This window comes from Pieris rapae, chromosome 24 (genome assembly GCF_905147795.1).
Source record: "Pieris rapae chromosome 24, ilPieRapa1.1, whole genome shotgun sequence".
Taxonomy (NCBI): domain Eukaryota; kingdom Metazoa; phylum Arthropoda; class Insecta; order Lepidoptera; family Pieridae; genus Pieris; species Pieris rapae.
Window position 1 is genome coordinate 3,585,470 of NC_059532.1, and position 17,055 is coordinate 3,602,524.

Here is a 17,055-nt window from a genome sequence, read left to right on the forward strand (position 1 = left end):
TCCTGTTTCATCAGCTCTATATAAAATCTGCACAAAAGATTTTTTTTTTATTAACACTTCGTTGCATTACAAAAAAAAATTGATTCATTGGCGTCTCCATAGAACTAACAAATAATAAACGGTTAGACAATGATGTAAGACAAGATCTCCTGTTTCATCAGCTCTATATAAAATCTGCACAAAAGATTTTTTTTTTATTAACACTTCGTTGCATTACAAAAAAAAATTGATTCATTGGCGTCTCCATAGAACTAACAAATAATAAACGGTTAGACAATGATGTAAGGCAAGATCTCCTGTTTCATCAGCTCTATATAAAATCTGCACAAAAGATTTTTTTTTTATTAACACTTCGTTGCATTACAAAAAAAAATTGATTCATTGGCGTCTCCATAGAACTAACAAATAATAAACGGTTAGACAATGATGTAAGACAAGATCTCCTGTTTCATCAGCTCTATATAAAATCTGCACAAAAGAAATTTTTTTATTAACACTTAAAAAAATTTAACATAATTTAATGAAAAGCAACTGGCCGTATCGCTTTCGAGCGATTTCTTGAGGCAACCACTGTGAGTAAAGGAAAAAATGTTTTAAATAACATAAGGTAGGCAAGATGTGAAAAAATACATGTTGCAAATACAAAATTAAAAAAATTATTAACAAAAACAACAAAAAAACTTAAACTGATATATGTATATAGGATACATAATAACATAATTAATTAATTAAATTTAATCAGTTAGTTAATTGTATTAAATACTTTGTTTGTTCCCTTTTGTAAATCTTTTTGTTATATAATGTATCATGTATTCCATCTGTCGCTATGTTCTCGGTGTATTTGTTTGCTATTATATGTATTTTGTGTTAGCTGTAGGAGTACAAAATAAATAAATTAATTAAAAAAAAAACAAAAAGTAAAAGGTGCACGTCAGTTAGTAGTTAGTACGCAAGTTGGGAATATGACGTAGACAGGTAATGTTTGTACAGAAGAAATTGACGTATACCTGGTGAGCTTCTGCTGCATCAGCCAGTTTCTTATCCCTGTCGTTGGCGAGCTGACGCAATATCTCCCACTGTTCGCTGAGAGCTGAAAGTCTTCTCTCTATTTCTGCTTTCTTAGGATGCTTTGCGTCGATCAAGCTGGAAGTTATATTCAATTTAGCATGACTTTAATATTGAGTAAAAACTTTGGAAAATTCATCCCATCCCAGAATAATTGAAAAAATGAAGGACGCAAGTACAGTTTGCGAAGAGTTTAAAATACTCGATTCTAGTTAATTGTTAATAAGTTTTTTTTTTGTTGGTGTGTTTTTATTTCCTTTTCTCAAAGAAAAGTGTGACAAAACTGTTAAAGTTTTTAATTTTAACTAATATATCTTAATATATATAAATATCCTGTCACGATGTTTGTCCGCGATGGACTCCTAAACTACTTAACCGATTTTAAATTAAATTGGCACACCGTGAGCAGTCTGGTCCAACTTAAGAGATAGGATAGCTGAGGTCTTTAATTATAGTCGCAATTTTATTTTATTGCAAATTATTTGTTTATTATTTGATCCAATTCTAACAGATGGCGCTGTGTTAAAAGTGCCAACCTTTCACATAAGTTCTCCTACCGTTTCCCTTGAATAGTTTACTACTATGTAATATAACAAAAACCTTAGCCACAGCAACGCTTGAGCGAGTCTGCTAGAATACTATAAAACTTTCTAATTTAATACCTCTGCCCCTTGGCCCTATGCCGTTGTGCCACTAAATCTCTTGCGCGGACTTCGTGCATGAGCGCTGTGTGCTTCTGTCTCAACGCTAATACTCCACGTAGTTCTTTAGCAGCAACTTCAGCACGACAGATTCGCTGTTTTTCTGTCACCCAGCCTAACATGGAAATAACATTTATTAATCGACAAGAAATTTTAAACAAACCGAATATACAACATAATAAATATGGAAAAAATTAATCGATAAAAATCGACTGATAAAACGGCCAGTTCATTTCAAAATCTATGTACGGTTCCTCATTTTTTAAGTATATTTATTTATTTATCTTAGACAGTATACAAAGCCACAAGATATGTTTATGAAACATAAAACATAAGTATTAATTAATAGACAAAAAGAAATAAAAACTGAAATCTAACATAAAACAAACGACAATTAATATTTCAAAGAAAAACCCTAAATTTTTATGTTTGTACACAATTTCTGTTCTGAAGAATTCTTGTCTGGATATCTCAATCCATGCATTTCAGGTTTTTGGAAAAAAAATTGAATTCCGATTGCATATACGTAATTATTATTATTAGTATCAATATTTATTGAATAAATATATGTAACAGTCATATAACTGTATGAGATAACATCATATATATAGTTTTAAATAAATATAATTGATGTACTTAATTTTAAAATTAAACTTTACCTTCTTCCTCATCATGATCTTCGAGGAACTGGTACAGGTTTCTTGCATCTTCTAATCTCGCCTTTCGGTCTTTAGCTGCTGCCACCAAACTGGAAATAAATTATGATTTGTATAAAGTGTTAAGAGGGAGGTGAGATAGAGAGGAGATGAGATAGAGAAGTAATGAGATAGAGATGAGAACTCAATATTGGATAAGTGACAATTGACACGTGATTAAGTTAACAAAGTGTTTAACTTTATACTGTTAAAATTTAATATCTAAAACTTCTGGATTTCTTGATCACATACTTCAAAAAGAGAATTCTTAATTTTTTAACGAAAAAACATTCTCAAAGTGACAAGTCATGTGAATAATAAACCTGGTAATTTAAACTCAAACATAACTTTATTATTATAAGTAGCTAAGTACACTTAGGGCCTGTTCACAATGTATGGATAAAGTACCAAATAGCTATGCAACACATAAATTATTCGAAATATAAAAGTTCCTAAATAAGAAACTTCGCGTTTCATGACGAATAGCGCTATCTGACAGTCGTGAAACGCAAAAATACTATTTATCATACCAATAAGTAATAAATAGCTTATTTGGAACTTATCTGGACATTGTGAAACAGACCCTTATTAACGTAAACAGAAGAGATGTAACATTTCTAAATTTTTATCTACCAGAATACAAGTAAAGGGCGTAGCGCGGGCAAGAAGAACTGACAAGAAACTCTCCGTTTTTAATCGCTTAGATTTTTTTGTAAGAATCGCAATGATAGCTGTAAGTTAGGAAGGAGTTTGACCTCGCGATAAACATGTCAGACAAATAAATTTGACACAGCATGAAGATGAAATTCTCACCTCTGATATTCATTTGCCAGGGTTTCGAGTTGATGCTGCAATTGCTGTGTTTGTGGTAGACCCTCGACGGCACTGCCTTGTCTCACCAGACGTTGAATACTCTCGTCCAATGCCCCAAGCTGCAACTCTTGAAGTGCATGCGCTTGAAGCAGACGTTCCACATCTACCAAGTGACGTCCGACTTCTTCCGAATCGAATTGAGCCTAGATGTATGGATTTTTAAAGGATTTGGAGCTGAATTTTATATAACGCGCTATATATATTTAATAATTAAATATAAGAATCTGATATTCTTTCGAAAAATTGTAGAATTTTGCTCAGATTTTTTGTAACCGTTATCTCATGAATTGTATTTATAATAAGATTTTACTGAGTGATTGTGGTACTGATGAACGTGGCAAATATTTACGAGATTTCCTAGTCTAATTACAATTTAATAATTTCCTATTTTTGAAGTTATACTTCTTTTAGCGCGATGGAGAAAAATGATGAGAGTGAATTCAACATCGTAAAGTTAGGTCTAGGTGGCATGGAAAGCGATAACTATGTTCAAGTTATATATTCTAGTATTTTTATATTTAAAACACTTAACAATTAAACAATGTGAATAAATAAATATTATTTTGGTGTTTTTAAATCAATTTCATATACGACGGTGATTGTATTTACTAATAATATATATATTTAAATAAAATCTTTATGGAGTTCAATATTACCTTCATCTCAGCCAATGTGTGCGCCACAGCATCTGCCTCTCTCAATAAAGCCATCAAATGAGCAAGCTTTGCGAGCGATGCCCTGTGTCGTTCGAGCAGTTCGAGCAGTTCCCGCCATCTTGTCAACACGGCCTGTTCTGTGCGTGAAACGGCTTCGGCTCCATGATAACTCTCACGGACCAGTTCCGCAGCCATCGCTGATAGGTCTTCGAAACGTTCAGTCCTGTAATGGATATTTTAATTAATAATATTTTTTTTCTCCCATATAAAATTTACAAGAATAAATAAGATTACAGTTGTGACGGTATTGGGAGACTGGTTTCCAAACTAGGTAACCTGTGATATGGATAGCAAGGCCTCCATTACATAGCAAAGTCATATTGAGTGGTAACAAAAAGTACATACATAAAATGGGTAGGCAAACAAATTTAAAGTTTTAATGAGGAAAGAAAAATAGAACAAAACTTAAGTTGGAGTTTTGTGATTAAGGGCCTGTTTCACAATGTCCGGATAAGTTCCAAATAAGCTATTTATTACTTATTGGTAGGATAAACAGTATTTTTGCGTTTCACGACTGTCAGATAGGGCTATACGTCATGAAATTCGAAGTATCTTTTATCTTTCGAATAATTTATGTGTTGCATAGATATTTGGCACTTTATCCATACATTGTGAAACAGGCCCTAAATCTTATAATATTAAAAAAGTAACTTTACGATTGTACCCGCATGTCACGTTTAAAGTTACACAAATTCAACGTACACCAACTGTATACGTTCGTGCTTCAACGTATCTTGAATACGACCACGAAACGCGTACACGTACAAATATTACTGTAACATCTTATATATTTTTACTAATACGAAATAAAATAGCAAGATATCACTAATTTAAAAAGCTATAATCGCAGAAATTTTATATTTTCAAAATTGTTCAGAAGCAAAATCTCCAAGGGAGAGTGTAGGATTTGGTTTATCTGTTGTTTAAAATATTGTAACGCACAATAATGCCACGCCTCTTTTGCACCGCGCACGAATTCCATTTGTTAATTTCAATACAAGTGTTTAAGAATTTAAGAAGTTTCTTTTATAGATAATTTGTAACTTTATTAATTAAATAAATAAAAATAGTAAAACATTATTAAACTACAACAACAAACAACATTAATAACTACGATTGCATTACGTTTTTTAAATGCCGGCAACACACTTGCAAGGTTTCTGGCAATGTAAGTGCCCATGGGCGACGGCATCACTGTACTTTCTATTGCAAAAAAAAAATGTCAGCCGGCCTTAGATATTTATTATCATTTTACATACCTTGCCAGAATGTCAGCGGATATAGCTTCATGTTTCTTAACTGTTGCATCAACCTGGGACAAGTTGGAGCCGTAACGAGGGTCTGAGAGTACTTGGATCATCTCCTTGAGATAACCTTTACGAAGAACGGACTGAAAAACAATGAAATATAAAATATAAATATAATAATAATTGGGCGTGTTTACCAACTATAGACGTGTCAGCTAGAATTTTCAACTCGTGACAAATGTTTGGTTGTGGGGCAAATATTTGAAGGAAAACTTTAAAATGTTAGTGTTATCATGTGAATGTTATGACATGATAGCAAAAACGAAAAAAAATTACTGACAGAAAAAAAATTAGGGACCAGCCAAGGAGGGTTTTAATTAAGACACACACAGTAAGTGATTGAATCTACATTGTATTGCTGAAAAATATAAAATACTAGCGGACCCGATAGCCGTTGTCCTGCATGATATTTCAAGCGATAAGGATATCAAAAATATAAGAAACTGCAACGCCATCTGCCGGGCATTTGTAAATCTAAACTCATCTCACGCAACTCTCAAAAAATTTAATTTAAATCGGTTCAGCGGTTTAGTAGGATTTCAGTGACATACATTACAGTAAAATTATATACATATTAAAGTATTACTTACTTTTGTATTGAATTTATAGTTGAGTTGCTCCAATCTTTGTTGTCGAAGCAATTCTGTTCGCAAAGCGAGTTCGCGTGCGTGTTCCGCCTAAAAACAATGATATAGTTACACAAAAAAAAAAAAGAATAGAAATATGCTGTTAAACAAAAGATGCCGGCAATACCTGTTCCAGCTGCTGCCACGCCCTTTCCAAGTCCTGAGGCAGTTGGCCATCTGCAGGTGCCCATCCTTCTCCAACCAAGCTCTTGAGCATTGTATTGATGCTGAAGTACAAGGCTTCGATCTCTGATCGTTCTTTGTATCTGAGAAACAGTTAAAGGAGCGTTCAAGTATCACGTAACAAATTTGGGGGCGGGGGTTGTGGGGTAAAACATTACATGGGGGGGCGCCAAGAATCTCCAAAAATTGCGTAAACACTTTAGTAGTGGGGGGGGGGGGAATCTATTATTTTTTTATTCTTAATTTATTCATTTAATTGACGACGTATACGCTTCACAAAACGTACGAATACGTAGCAGTACGTACGCAATACTTACTTAGGTGGTTTTTCAACTGTTCTATACTGTTTGAAGGCCAATAGGAGTCTCTGAATGCCATCCAACGAGTTTGGGAAGTCCCGACAGTTTAATTCTGTTATCTTCAACCGAATCCACTCAAGCAGAGCTGTTAGAAGCCTACAATACTCAGCTTTTCGGGCGTCGCAGTCCATCAGTTGACCGATAATCTGAAAATATAATTTTCCAGCCTTGTGTTATATGCGGAAGGAGAAATGTCGGGAGATTTGACGTTGCTGAGTGTTACATATTGATAACGATTACGTCATTATAGTTCGATATTAATCATCTTCACTACATAGTATAAAACAAAGTCGCTTTCTCTGTCCCTATTTCCCTTTGTATGCTTAAATCTTTGAAACTACGCAACGGATTTTGATGCGGTCAATTGTCTACAAATTATGGACTTAATGTGCGATAGAAGAATCGTTTAATTCGTCGTTGATATAGGCAGTTGGCTCGCAAACGGTGAGGAAATTACTTACTATTTTCTTGCTCATGGAAATTCCCCACGGTTTTATTTTAGTCGAGTCTATGCATATGTTTATAATTCCCACGACTGTATCTATTTTATTATTTTTTGTTTTTGTTTTTAGTACATTTATCTTAAACATTGCAATGTATGTTTAATATAAAACGTTTAACTTAAAAAGTTTTTTTTACCTATTTTTACTTATAGAACAGCAACGGGCAAACGGGCAGGAAGCTCATCTGATGTTAAGTGATACCGCCACCCATGGACACCCTCAATGCCAGAGGGCTCTCGAGTGCATTGTTGGCCTTTTAAGAATTGGTACGCTCTTTTCTTGAAGGACCCTAAGTCGAATTGGTAATACTTTAAGGGCAAAGGATTTTTTAAACAACGAAACAAGAGATATTTACATTAGCAATTCTTCTTCCACTCTTCTGTTCGTTCTTCATTCTGGCGAATGTGTGGTAGTAGCTCGCCACGTACGTCATTACTGACTTTTCGTCAGGCCGAGTTGTGTCAACGTCTGAAAGTATTAAACTCTTTTACAACTGTCAAAAAAGATAGCATGCGTAGTAACGCGGCCCCATCATGAGGATATTTCTGGAGTAGTTACCGGTTCCCCGGCAGGGGACACCGAACCTTTAAGGCAAATAAAGTCCCTTTTTAGAAATGGGAAGATTTGACCCCTGCTGAGTATACACGCTATTGGTTGATGCATTCGTTTAGCAGTTACATGTTAGAACTTTAGATGGAAATTCTGTCGCATGTCTTGTGCAGTAAACGCAGATTTTTAATTTATTTATATTATCATTCACACATATACAGTGTGTGAACAGTATGAATATAGATGATCATCTTTTACCATCACATCTTTTACCTTAGTAATCATTAATTTATAAAGAAGTTAGACTTCTAACATGTGTACTTTGTACGCACACACTTTTTTATATCAACAAGCTCTCTATCGTATTATTAATTGGATAATGAAGGAAAACATCGTGAGGAAACCGACATGACATGTCTTAGACCCAAAAAGTCGACGACGTGTGTCAGGCACTGGAGACTGACCACCTACTGGCCTATTAAATTTAAATTTGATCATGAAACAGATTCAGAAATGTGAGATCAAGACCTAAAGAGGTTGTAGCGCCACTGATTTATTTATTTAGAGGTATTAAGATTTAGAATACCTTCTGCGTCAAGCAATTTCGGTATTCCTAAATGATTGTGCGCGACATCGAAGGCGTGGTTTAGCGTCTCCACGGGTTCGCTGGTCGGGACTTCCGTCCAACGGAACAAGTCAGGTCTGAAAAGAAGAACATTACGGATTACTCCAATGAAGAAAATTTACTTCACAAACAAACATACAAAAAGCCTATATACAGTGTAGGAACTGACATGAAAAAGTCCTTTTGTTAGTTCACTCAACTGAGAATTAAAAACCTCTGTTAATATATCTAAATCAGTAATTATTTTCATACATTCTGTCATGTGTGTCCATAAAATTACTTAATGTTCCCAAAAACTTCTATAAATATTTATACTTCTTTTTGCGCGATGGAGAAAAATGATGAGAGTGAATTTTTAACGATACGCGCGCACACCAACACCTTAGTTCAACATCGTAAAGTTAGGTCTAGGTGGCATGGAAATTGATAACTATGCTCAAGTTGTATATTCTAGTATTTTTATATTTAGAACTCGTGTTTCGTAACAGTACAATTAAACAGTGTGAATAAATATTATTTTGGTGTTTTTAAATCAAATTCATAAAAATAATTTATTTATATAAAATCTTTTTGAATAATTTTAATATTTATCGTTAATCTCTACTGCATTTTAGTTTTTTTTCCATACGCCAAAGAAATATAACTTCTAACGCGTATATAACACACTCTTTTTTTAAAATTAAATTTGAAATATTTCAATTTGGGGAACCAACTTCTACGGATTTGAGATTTGGATATCAAAGCTTTTGCAGAATTAACAGCAAAATAAGAGAAGAATTTGTAGTCGTATTAACTTTAAAATGATTCTATTGGGTACCTGTGAGCATGTATAAGGGCATTGAAACCAAGGCCTGATCGCCAGGAATCAGTGAAGTTGTGTATGTGCACTCCATGATAGCCGCTGGTTTTTCTTTGACACCAGAGCAGCAACGCATCCTTGGCCGACTTCTTCTCTGACGATTCATTTTCTTCATCCTGAAAATCGTAGAATTAATAAGTGTACTCTTGCATATACTACGCGGTTGTTACTTGTATCTCTAGAACTTTGACAGTTGACAACGGGACGAAAACTTATACTTTAAAACCCGTTTTGAATGCATGTTTTACACAGATTTTATACATTTTGGCCTAGTAACTTCTGGATGTTCGATCCGCGACTGTGCACCAATGAACATCCATTCTATATGCACATTTAACATTCGGTCGATAAGCGAAGGAAAACATGGTAGACCGGCTTGCCTTAGATCCATAAATTCGACGGCGTGCGCCAGGCACAAGTGATGATCACCTAATTGCCTATTAGATTAACAAATTATCATGAAACAGATACAGAAATCTGAGGCTCAGAACTAAAAAAAGTTGTAGCGCCATAGTTTTATTTTTTATACAGATTTGTCTCAATAACACATACATATTGTTTTGATATAAAATAATTGTGTGAAATATTAGCTAATTTTCACGCTTAGTTAACAATTGAATTGGTAGATTTATTGTAGTGTTATAACATATTACAATATGTCCTAAAATCCCTAGATAGGGCGTCTACAGTAAGTCTCCATCTCTCATCTCTCTTCGCCTCATCTGCAACTGTACGACGCCATGTTTCGATGGAACAGCCACGCTGCTATCCTTGCAGGTTCGAGCACCTGCTTGGAAATTTTGGAATCTCTTTGGAGTGTATCCATTTCCACTAACATCGCCTAATCTGCTGGTTGATCAGGGTTCTTTGGTAACGCTTCCAAAGATGCTCGTTAGAGATCTTTTCCAGCTAGAAGATGCCCAGAATATGGCTTAGACAGCGGTTGACGAAGACGAGGAGTCGGTGCAAGATGTCTTTAGTGACCACGTTTGACACCCATAGATCAGCACAGATTTGACGTTGGATACGAATATTTTGAGCTTGCTTTGACGCTTCAACATCCGTGACTGCCATACAGGGTCTTGGCAATGCGTGAAGAAATTCCTAACAACATTTATCAGACTGACTGGTTTTAACTAGATATATATGTTTGTTACTTTGTGTAATGTTTAATCTTGTTAAAGCTTAATCCAGTTTAATCTAATAATTACAATGCTTAGTAAATCATTTATGCAATTTGCTTTGGCATTGGTTTAATGCGATATCAATTGAGATTCAATTATTCCGCAAACATTAAATTATGCTCAAAAACAAGTGTTTTACAGCAATGGGCGGGACGGGACATACACAGATAAAAGATGGACTTTAAAGACAATTATATGAAAAAGACCAGGGGAGGAGAAGGCGTCCCATAAAAAGGTGGATAGAAGGAATAGCAGGAAACGACTAGAGAAATAAAACCATGGACAGAGTTAGTTGGAAAAAGCTGGAAGAGGTCTTTACCTGTGAAGGGGTTCCGATCAATGGTACTAAAGGTAGCTAGGATACAGGATAACAGGATAAAAATAATGTAATACGGACTTTTACTATTATTATTCCGCAAAAGTAGAATGGTATCCGTTACCATGGTTACCATGCTTTATCTATGGTATCTACAGTACTGAACTTGACTGGCCCTATTTATCTCGCTGTTGGCCAGAATGGCCTAAACAGGTCGAGCTATTTTGGGAAGCGTAGTTCGGTGGGAATTGGCTTTTCCCACACCCAGCCTAAAAAACCACGCCTTCCCCGGTGAGATTAGCTCTATAGTTGAGTTATATGAGAGTACTTAAGTTGTAAGTCTTTTAATAATAAAAACCAACACGTAAAAATTAAAAGTATATTTGGTTCAAAAACGTTAAGCGATGAGTGAATGTGTGAATGAGACGGCTATCTTACACTCTCTTTCGTCGGTCGTAAGCTTTTTGGATGCATTTGTCATATCAGTATCTCGTTAGTATTATTTCTATTTTAGTACAGATTATACTCACCACATCAATCTCAATTTCCTGAATCTGGAAACGAAGAATGATGGTCCATATGAGACCAAGGATGAGACGTGGATTCCCATCTACTATATCTTCGGCTCCGATAGACTCCAAGCGAACCTGGAATATTGGGGATAGTATTAATACCATGTTTAAATATATATAAACTTCGGTTCGCGATTTCGTTTATCATGACAAAAGCTGATTTCCTCACAATAATTATATATTTCCATGGGAATTATAGTTACTTTTTGGTAAAAATCGAACAATAATACATTTGGTAGTTTTTCAAGTAGGTAGGTAATGAAGTATTCATTTGGCGCGTTAGGGAAAATTGCTGAGAGTAAAGTTTTTACGACGCGCGAGTACACCGTCACAAAAAACCGACAAGCTGAAGTTTGCTATAGTCAAAATTTTAGTGTCTTCTATTGTTAGTGTCGTTTTTTCTTCAAACTTAGAATAAGGCGAAAGATAAAGTTGAAACGATTTAAATCTTGTCACGCCAAAGAAGTTCAACTTCTAACACGTGGACATAATACACATTATTTTGTGTGTATAGAGTTTTTACATACAAAATTATATTGCTAGAAAATAAGGTAACATAACTCTCTCGAAGAACTCATCCGATTTTTATATATGTCAAAACCGTTTACAACGACATCGTTGAGAACAGGGGACTAGTGCTGGGCAGGCTACCTATAATTAATTTGATATATTTGTTTTAAATATTGTTTGATGATTTGCTTTTTTAAAAGAGTACCGAGAGTTTTTTACGCCGGCTTTTTCTCTCGGCCTACACCCTCTGTCTTCTTTGCCGATGAGTAGGGATGCCTACAATTTCGAATTGATTGACGTGGAATAAGTGATACCTAGATGATCTTATGTTCCAAAATAAACGTATTTTATTTTATTTTTTATTTTTTTATAACAACATACCGGTTATATTGACGAAAATATCCCGGCTGAATTCTATTGTATTAGGTACTACTACAATAGAATTCAGTTTAGAGTACATTTGACGTTGTTAGTATGTCAATTCACTAATTCACATACTAACAACGTCAAATGTTTATATTATGACTATAGGTTTTTACGACCAAATATGAGTACACGTTTGAATCGTTATAACAGATTCTGACTGTTTATATAAATTTTTTTTTAAAGAACAGGCGGCAAACGAGCAGGAAGCTCACCTGATGTTAAGTGAAACCGCCGCTCATGGACACTCTTAATGCCGGAGGGCTCGCGAGTGCGTTGCCGGCCTTTTAAGAATTGGTACGCTCTTTTCATGAGGGCAGGCAACTATATATTAGTCTAAAGTAAAGTTTTAAAATGTTTCTATTTAATTTTCAACACTATACCTATAATCTTATATGGAAAAACATTTGTCTAGTTAATAAATTAAAACGCTAACAAGTACTTTCGTTTTCTATTACTTTTAAATAACGTAAAACTAATTATCTATAAGACGACAAAGAAATTTGTTTATTGCAATTTCGACTTTATCATAACTATATAGAGTGAAAGTTTGTGGACACATGTATAACCTTGAGCGAACCTCCGCTGTCATTGAAAGGTTTCCCGTGGTATGTCATAATCGTATAATATCATTTCACTGTACTTGGTGTATTTTCTTTATTTCTTCACATTTATAGTAAGATTCAGAAGACTTGTATGTGAAACGATTTGATATACAATACTGTTACTAGATATGTCAAATTCTACATAATATAGTGTAGTTAAAAATATATCTTTTTGTAGTTATACTTCTTTTGGCGCGATGGTGAAAAATTATGAGAGTGAATTTTTAAATGCGCGCGCACACCGACACCTATATTCGACATCGTAAAGTTAGGTCTAGATGGCATGGAAATCGATAACTATGTTCAAGTTGTATATTCTAGTATTTTTATATTTAGAACTCATGTTTCGTAACAGTATAATTAAACAGTGTGAATAAATAAATAATATTTTGGTGTTTTTAAATCAATTTCATATACGATGGTGTATTTACTAATAATTTATTATTTAAATAAAATCTTTTTGATAAATTTTATTATTTTTCGTTAATCACTACTGCATTTTAGTTATTTTTTCCATGCGCCAATGTTGGCCTGAAGTCGTAGGTTCGATCTCCGGTTGTGCACCAATTGACTCTTTCCATGTGCGCATTTAAAATTAGCTAGTTCATCACATCGTGAAGGAACCGGCATGCCTTGTCTAAAGTCGACGACGTATGTCAGGCGCAGCAGGAAAATCTACTTGCCTATTAGATTGACAGGTTATAAAACAAATACAGAAATCTGAGGCCCAGAGCTAAAACGGTTGTAGAGTCCCATTTAATATTGACTAAATAATATCCTCAAATGACCTTCACACATGACAAATTACATTTTGCAAGGTCGTTGAAAATAAGTTATGTTATTCAATTTCGCATTTTTTATCTTACATTGAATTTTATGTTAGACAAATTGATTATCAAACAGTTTGATAAGCGATATCTGTATAATTAGGTAGCCTAGCAAGGTCGGCTTCAGGTGACGAACACTGTTTCAGTGACATTCAAATTTTGTACTTTACGTAATACTAAATTGGTACTATTATCAAAACTAATTTAAACTATAATATATATATGTCGCAGCCAACTAGCTTAATAAGCGTTTTAGATAACAGCCCAGCCACTAACTAAACAGCGCCGTTTAACTAGCGACCTGAAAGATGTTTAGGCAGTTGATCAAACCGCTAGACAGATGACTTGTATCGATGACCTTTCAGTACTTGCTTAGGCGTTCTACAACATAACCATACAAAACTTCATTGTTTTGCTACCAGGTGGCTACTAGGAACATGAAAATATCCTGAGATAAAGTTGTTACCGAATATAATAATAATATATAGTTTCTTTGAAAAGAAAGTGCTATTACGTGTCGCAATAAAGTAGTTTAGTCAGTTAATTGTTTATATGAAAATTAAATTGATAGGTTAGTCTTGTTGCCTTAGAACATTTACGAAATTCGTTAAACGTTTCGTTCAGTAACTTGTCTGACGGAACTTTAGCGACTTGATTGAATATCGATCTTTCATTAAATGTCTAGAGATTTTACTCTCTGATTTAACTACTTTACTGCAACATTCGTCAATCGATTTCAAATCCATATAAATTATTAAAATTATTTTTATTTATAAATAGAAGAAATTACCTGTTAAATATAAACGACTAGCTGCTTCCGCGAACTTCGTTTCTCCTTAATGCCTAGCCTACCTTTTTAGTACATGCCAATATGAAACATTTTGCTATGTTACCTCCTTTTTTTATTTTTTGGTTGATTTTTTACACCTTGTGTCCGAAAAACCCTAATATCTTACGGAACCCTATTTTTGTTCAAAAATTAAATATAGCCTATACTCGTGGATTTGTATATGTAGCTATCGAATGGTGAAAGAATTTTTAAAATCGGTCCAGTAGTTTATGAGCCTATTCATTACAAACAAACAAAGTTTTCCTCTTTATAATATTAGTGTAGATAAAATACATCTATTTTAATTTCAACACAGGTAGAAACAATACATTCAACTTGAAAGGCAATATTTAAAAAAAAGACGTGACAGATTTTTTCATTAATTTTCTAGGGTCAAAAACTACCTGTCATTTGATGTCGGCTTCGCGGTTGCTTATGGAACAGCATGTATACTGTATTTGCAAAATCTATGATTTTTGTACCGGAACGCTCTGTATAATATTTGTTAATATCAGATAAAAATTTCGCTTCAATGGTAGTTACTGTGCTATACTTGTAAAGCGTTATTTTATCTTATCATTACAAGCTAACGTTACGCATTCGTATGATGTATTATATGTTAAATTGTTTAAATATAGCATTAGCGATTGCAGATCTATACATTTGTAACGAAAAAGTCAAAAACAGGTCCGATTACAATGACTTTTTTATTGAAGTTGAAGCTCGTCCCTGGCTCGACCGATTCTTATGAAATTTTTAATGCATATTCTGTAACTCTGAATCGGCTACTATCTATCTTTCAAACCCTTAAGTGACCTCCCCAAAAATTTATTTTTTAGACCATTTTTTTTGTTTTTATTTTTTTCTGATACACCATTCAAAAATACATACAACCCCTATTTTTATTGTAGATATTCTTTTTATTGAACTAAAATAATGTTTCCTAGAAATAACATCCATGGCAAAACTACGTTTTGCGGGTCAGTTAGTATCATATAAAAACAGTAATACGAATGAATTTGTTTTGCAGTTTTTAAAGTTATACTTCTTTTGGCGCGATGGAGAAAAATGATGAGAGTGAATTTTTACGATGCGCGCGCACACCAACACCTTCATTCGACATGTGTTCAACACGTGTTTCGTAACAATACAATTATACAGTGTGAATAAATAAATATTATTTTGGTGTTTCTAAATCAATTTCATACGACGGTGATAGTATTTACTAATAATTTATTTATTTAAATAAAATCTTTTTTATGAATTTTAATATTTATCGTTAATCACTACTGCATATTAGTTCTTTTTTTCCATACGCCAAAGAAGTATTACTTCTAACGCGTGTACATAAGTACGCACTCTTACAGAACTAGAGAGATGTTTGGCCATAATCGTAATGTAAAGTGAGATATGCCCTGGCAAGGCACTGGCAAGGCAAGATCTCTCCAGGAGATGCCTGTTTAACCGTTTAAAGAATCTATTATCCTGTTTAGGGAAAATGAAAGGGGGCAAGGAGATCTTTAGTAAGAAAATTAGCAATCGTATGCTTCAGCGTTCTTCGAGATGAGGGTTAATTAAAAGAAATTGATGGAATCAGAGTAGTAACATGGACCGTTCTCCACAGTGTAACTACAGAAAACCTATGATATATTACTACTTTGATTTTTATCAATATAACCGATATGATTTGACGTATTTATATAATTTATTGTAAAAAGTACGAATTTTTTGTGATCACCCAAAAAATATCCAAAAATATGATGTTTTTAATGATTTATAACATTAAAAAAATACATATATACACTCATTTGGGAGCGTAAAGTAATTCAATCCCCGTCAGGCATAACGCTTCACAAGAGGGAACCCGGATGGGGCTTCCCCAAAAATTCGTTACATAATACTTGAACGCTCCCATTACCACTAATCCCTATTTTTAATGTCGTTATTAATACTGTAATAATCTTTGAACGCGTTGCATAAAGCATTTAAAACTGAGAAGAACTTGCAGGAACCTCTCCAAGTGATCTTACCTTGGTGTGCAGAAAGCTAAGCGATTTATTGACATTTTCAATCTTGTGAACCCGCATCCGGCCCGAATTGGGTCTGGGCAGCCGCTCGCCGCTGATAATCTCGAGCAGTTTGAGCAGCCGTCGCCCATCTGCCAGATCTACGAAGAGATCCTCCACTTCCATACGAGCCTGGAAATAAATTACTTATTTACACTTACTTTATACATAGAAAGTAGGTTATTAAGCAACAGATAGCTTAGATAGTAAACGCTAATCCTAGGGTTAATGAGTCAGTCAGTCATGGGAGTATCGAGTCTTAGTAAGTAAGATTATTACGTCAATAATTAACACACACATATACACACACACACAATCTCACACACATACCTTAAAATATATGTATGTATATACTATTGTAGAAAAATGTATATATTTCTTATTTTGTTAACGTTACAACCTACTATAACCACAATTGTCTATTCTCTATTACTTATGATCTGTTGTCGATCCGAAGTGGTGGAGGCCTGATGATCTGTAACACCTTTAGAAGGCATCAGTCTCACATAAACAATAACTATCCCTCAAAAGAAGAATGACAATTATTTACATACATTAATAAATAGTTTTTGTGAGAAAATAAAATAAAGATTATTATTATTATATTATTATTATTAATGGATTCTAGCCCTCATGAATCGAGGGAACGATAGCATTCTCTC

The 17,055-nt window shown here is 34.1% G+C and overlaps 1 protein-coding gene across 7 annotated transcripts in view; it reads right to left on the bottom strand.

The window, feature by feature from the left end:
* LOC111004088 (spectrin beta chain, non-erythrocytic 1) overlaps nucleotides 1–17,055 on the bottom strand; it is a 98,637-nt gene that overhangs the window by 60,517 nt on the left and 21,065 nt on the right. For all 7 annotated transcript variants that reach the window (XM_045633838.1, XM_045633839.1, XM_045633833.1 and 4 more), the window contains 14 exons: nucleotides 16,358–16,525; nucleotides 11,092–11,208; nucleotides 9,020–9,177; nucleotides 8,164–8,279; nucleotides 7,384–7,496; nucleotides 6,484–6,671; nucleotides 6,111–6,249; nucleotides 5,948–6,034; nucleotides 5,310–5,440; nucleotides 3,991–4,213; nucleotides 3,275–3,477; nucleotides 2,426–2,514; nucleotides 1,728–1,881; nucleotides 1,008–1,143 (listed from right to left, as the gene is read on the bottom strand). In XM_045633838.1, coding sequence (XP_045489794.1) covers nucleotides 1,008–1,143; nucleotides 1,728–1,881; nucleotides 2,426–2,514; nucleotides 3,275–3,477; nucleotides 3,991–4,213; nucleotides 5,310–5,440; nucleotides 5,948–6,034; nucleotides 6,111–6,249; nucleotides 6,484–6,671; nucleotides 7,384–7,496; nucleotides 8,164–8,279; nucleotides 9,020–9,177; nucleotides 11,092–11,208; nucleotides 16,358–16,525 — 2,022 coding nt within the window. The remainder of the gene's footprint in view (nucleotides 1–1,007; nucleotides 1,144–1,727; nucleotides 1,882–2,425; nucleotides 2,515–3,274; nucleotides 3,478–3,990; nucleotides 4,214–5,309; nucleotides 5,441–5,947; nucleotides 6,035–6,110; nucleotides 6,250–6,483; nucleotides 6,672–7,383; nucleotides 7,497–8,163; nucleotides 8,280–9,019; nucleotides 9,178–11,091; nucleotides 11,209–16,357; nucleotides 16,526–17,055) is intronic.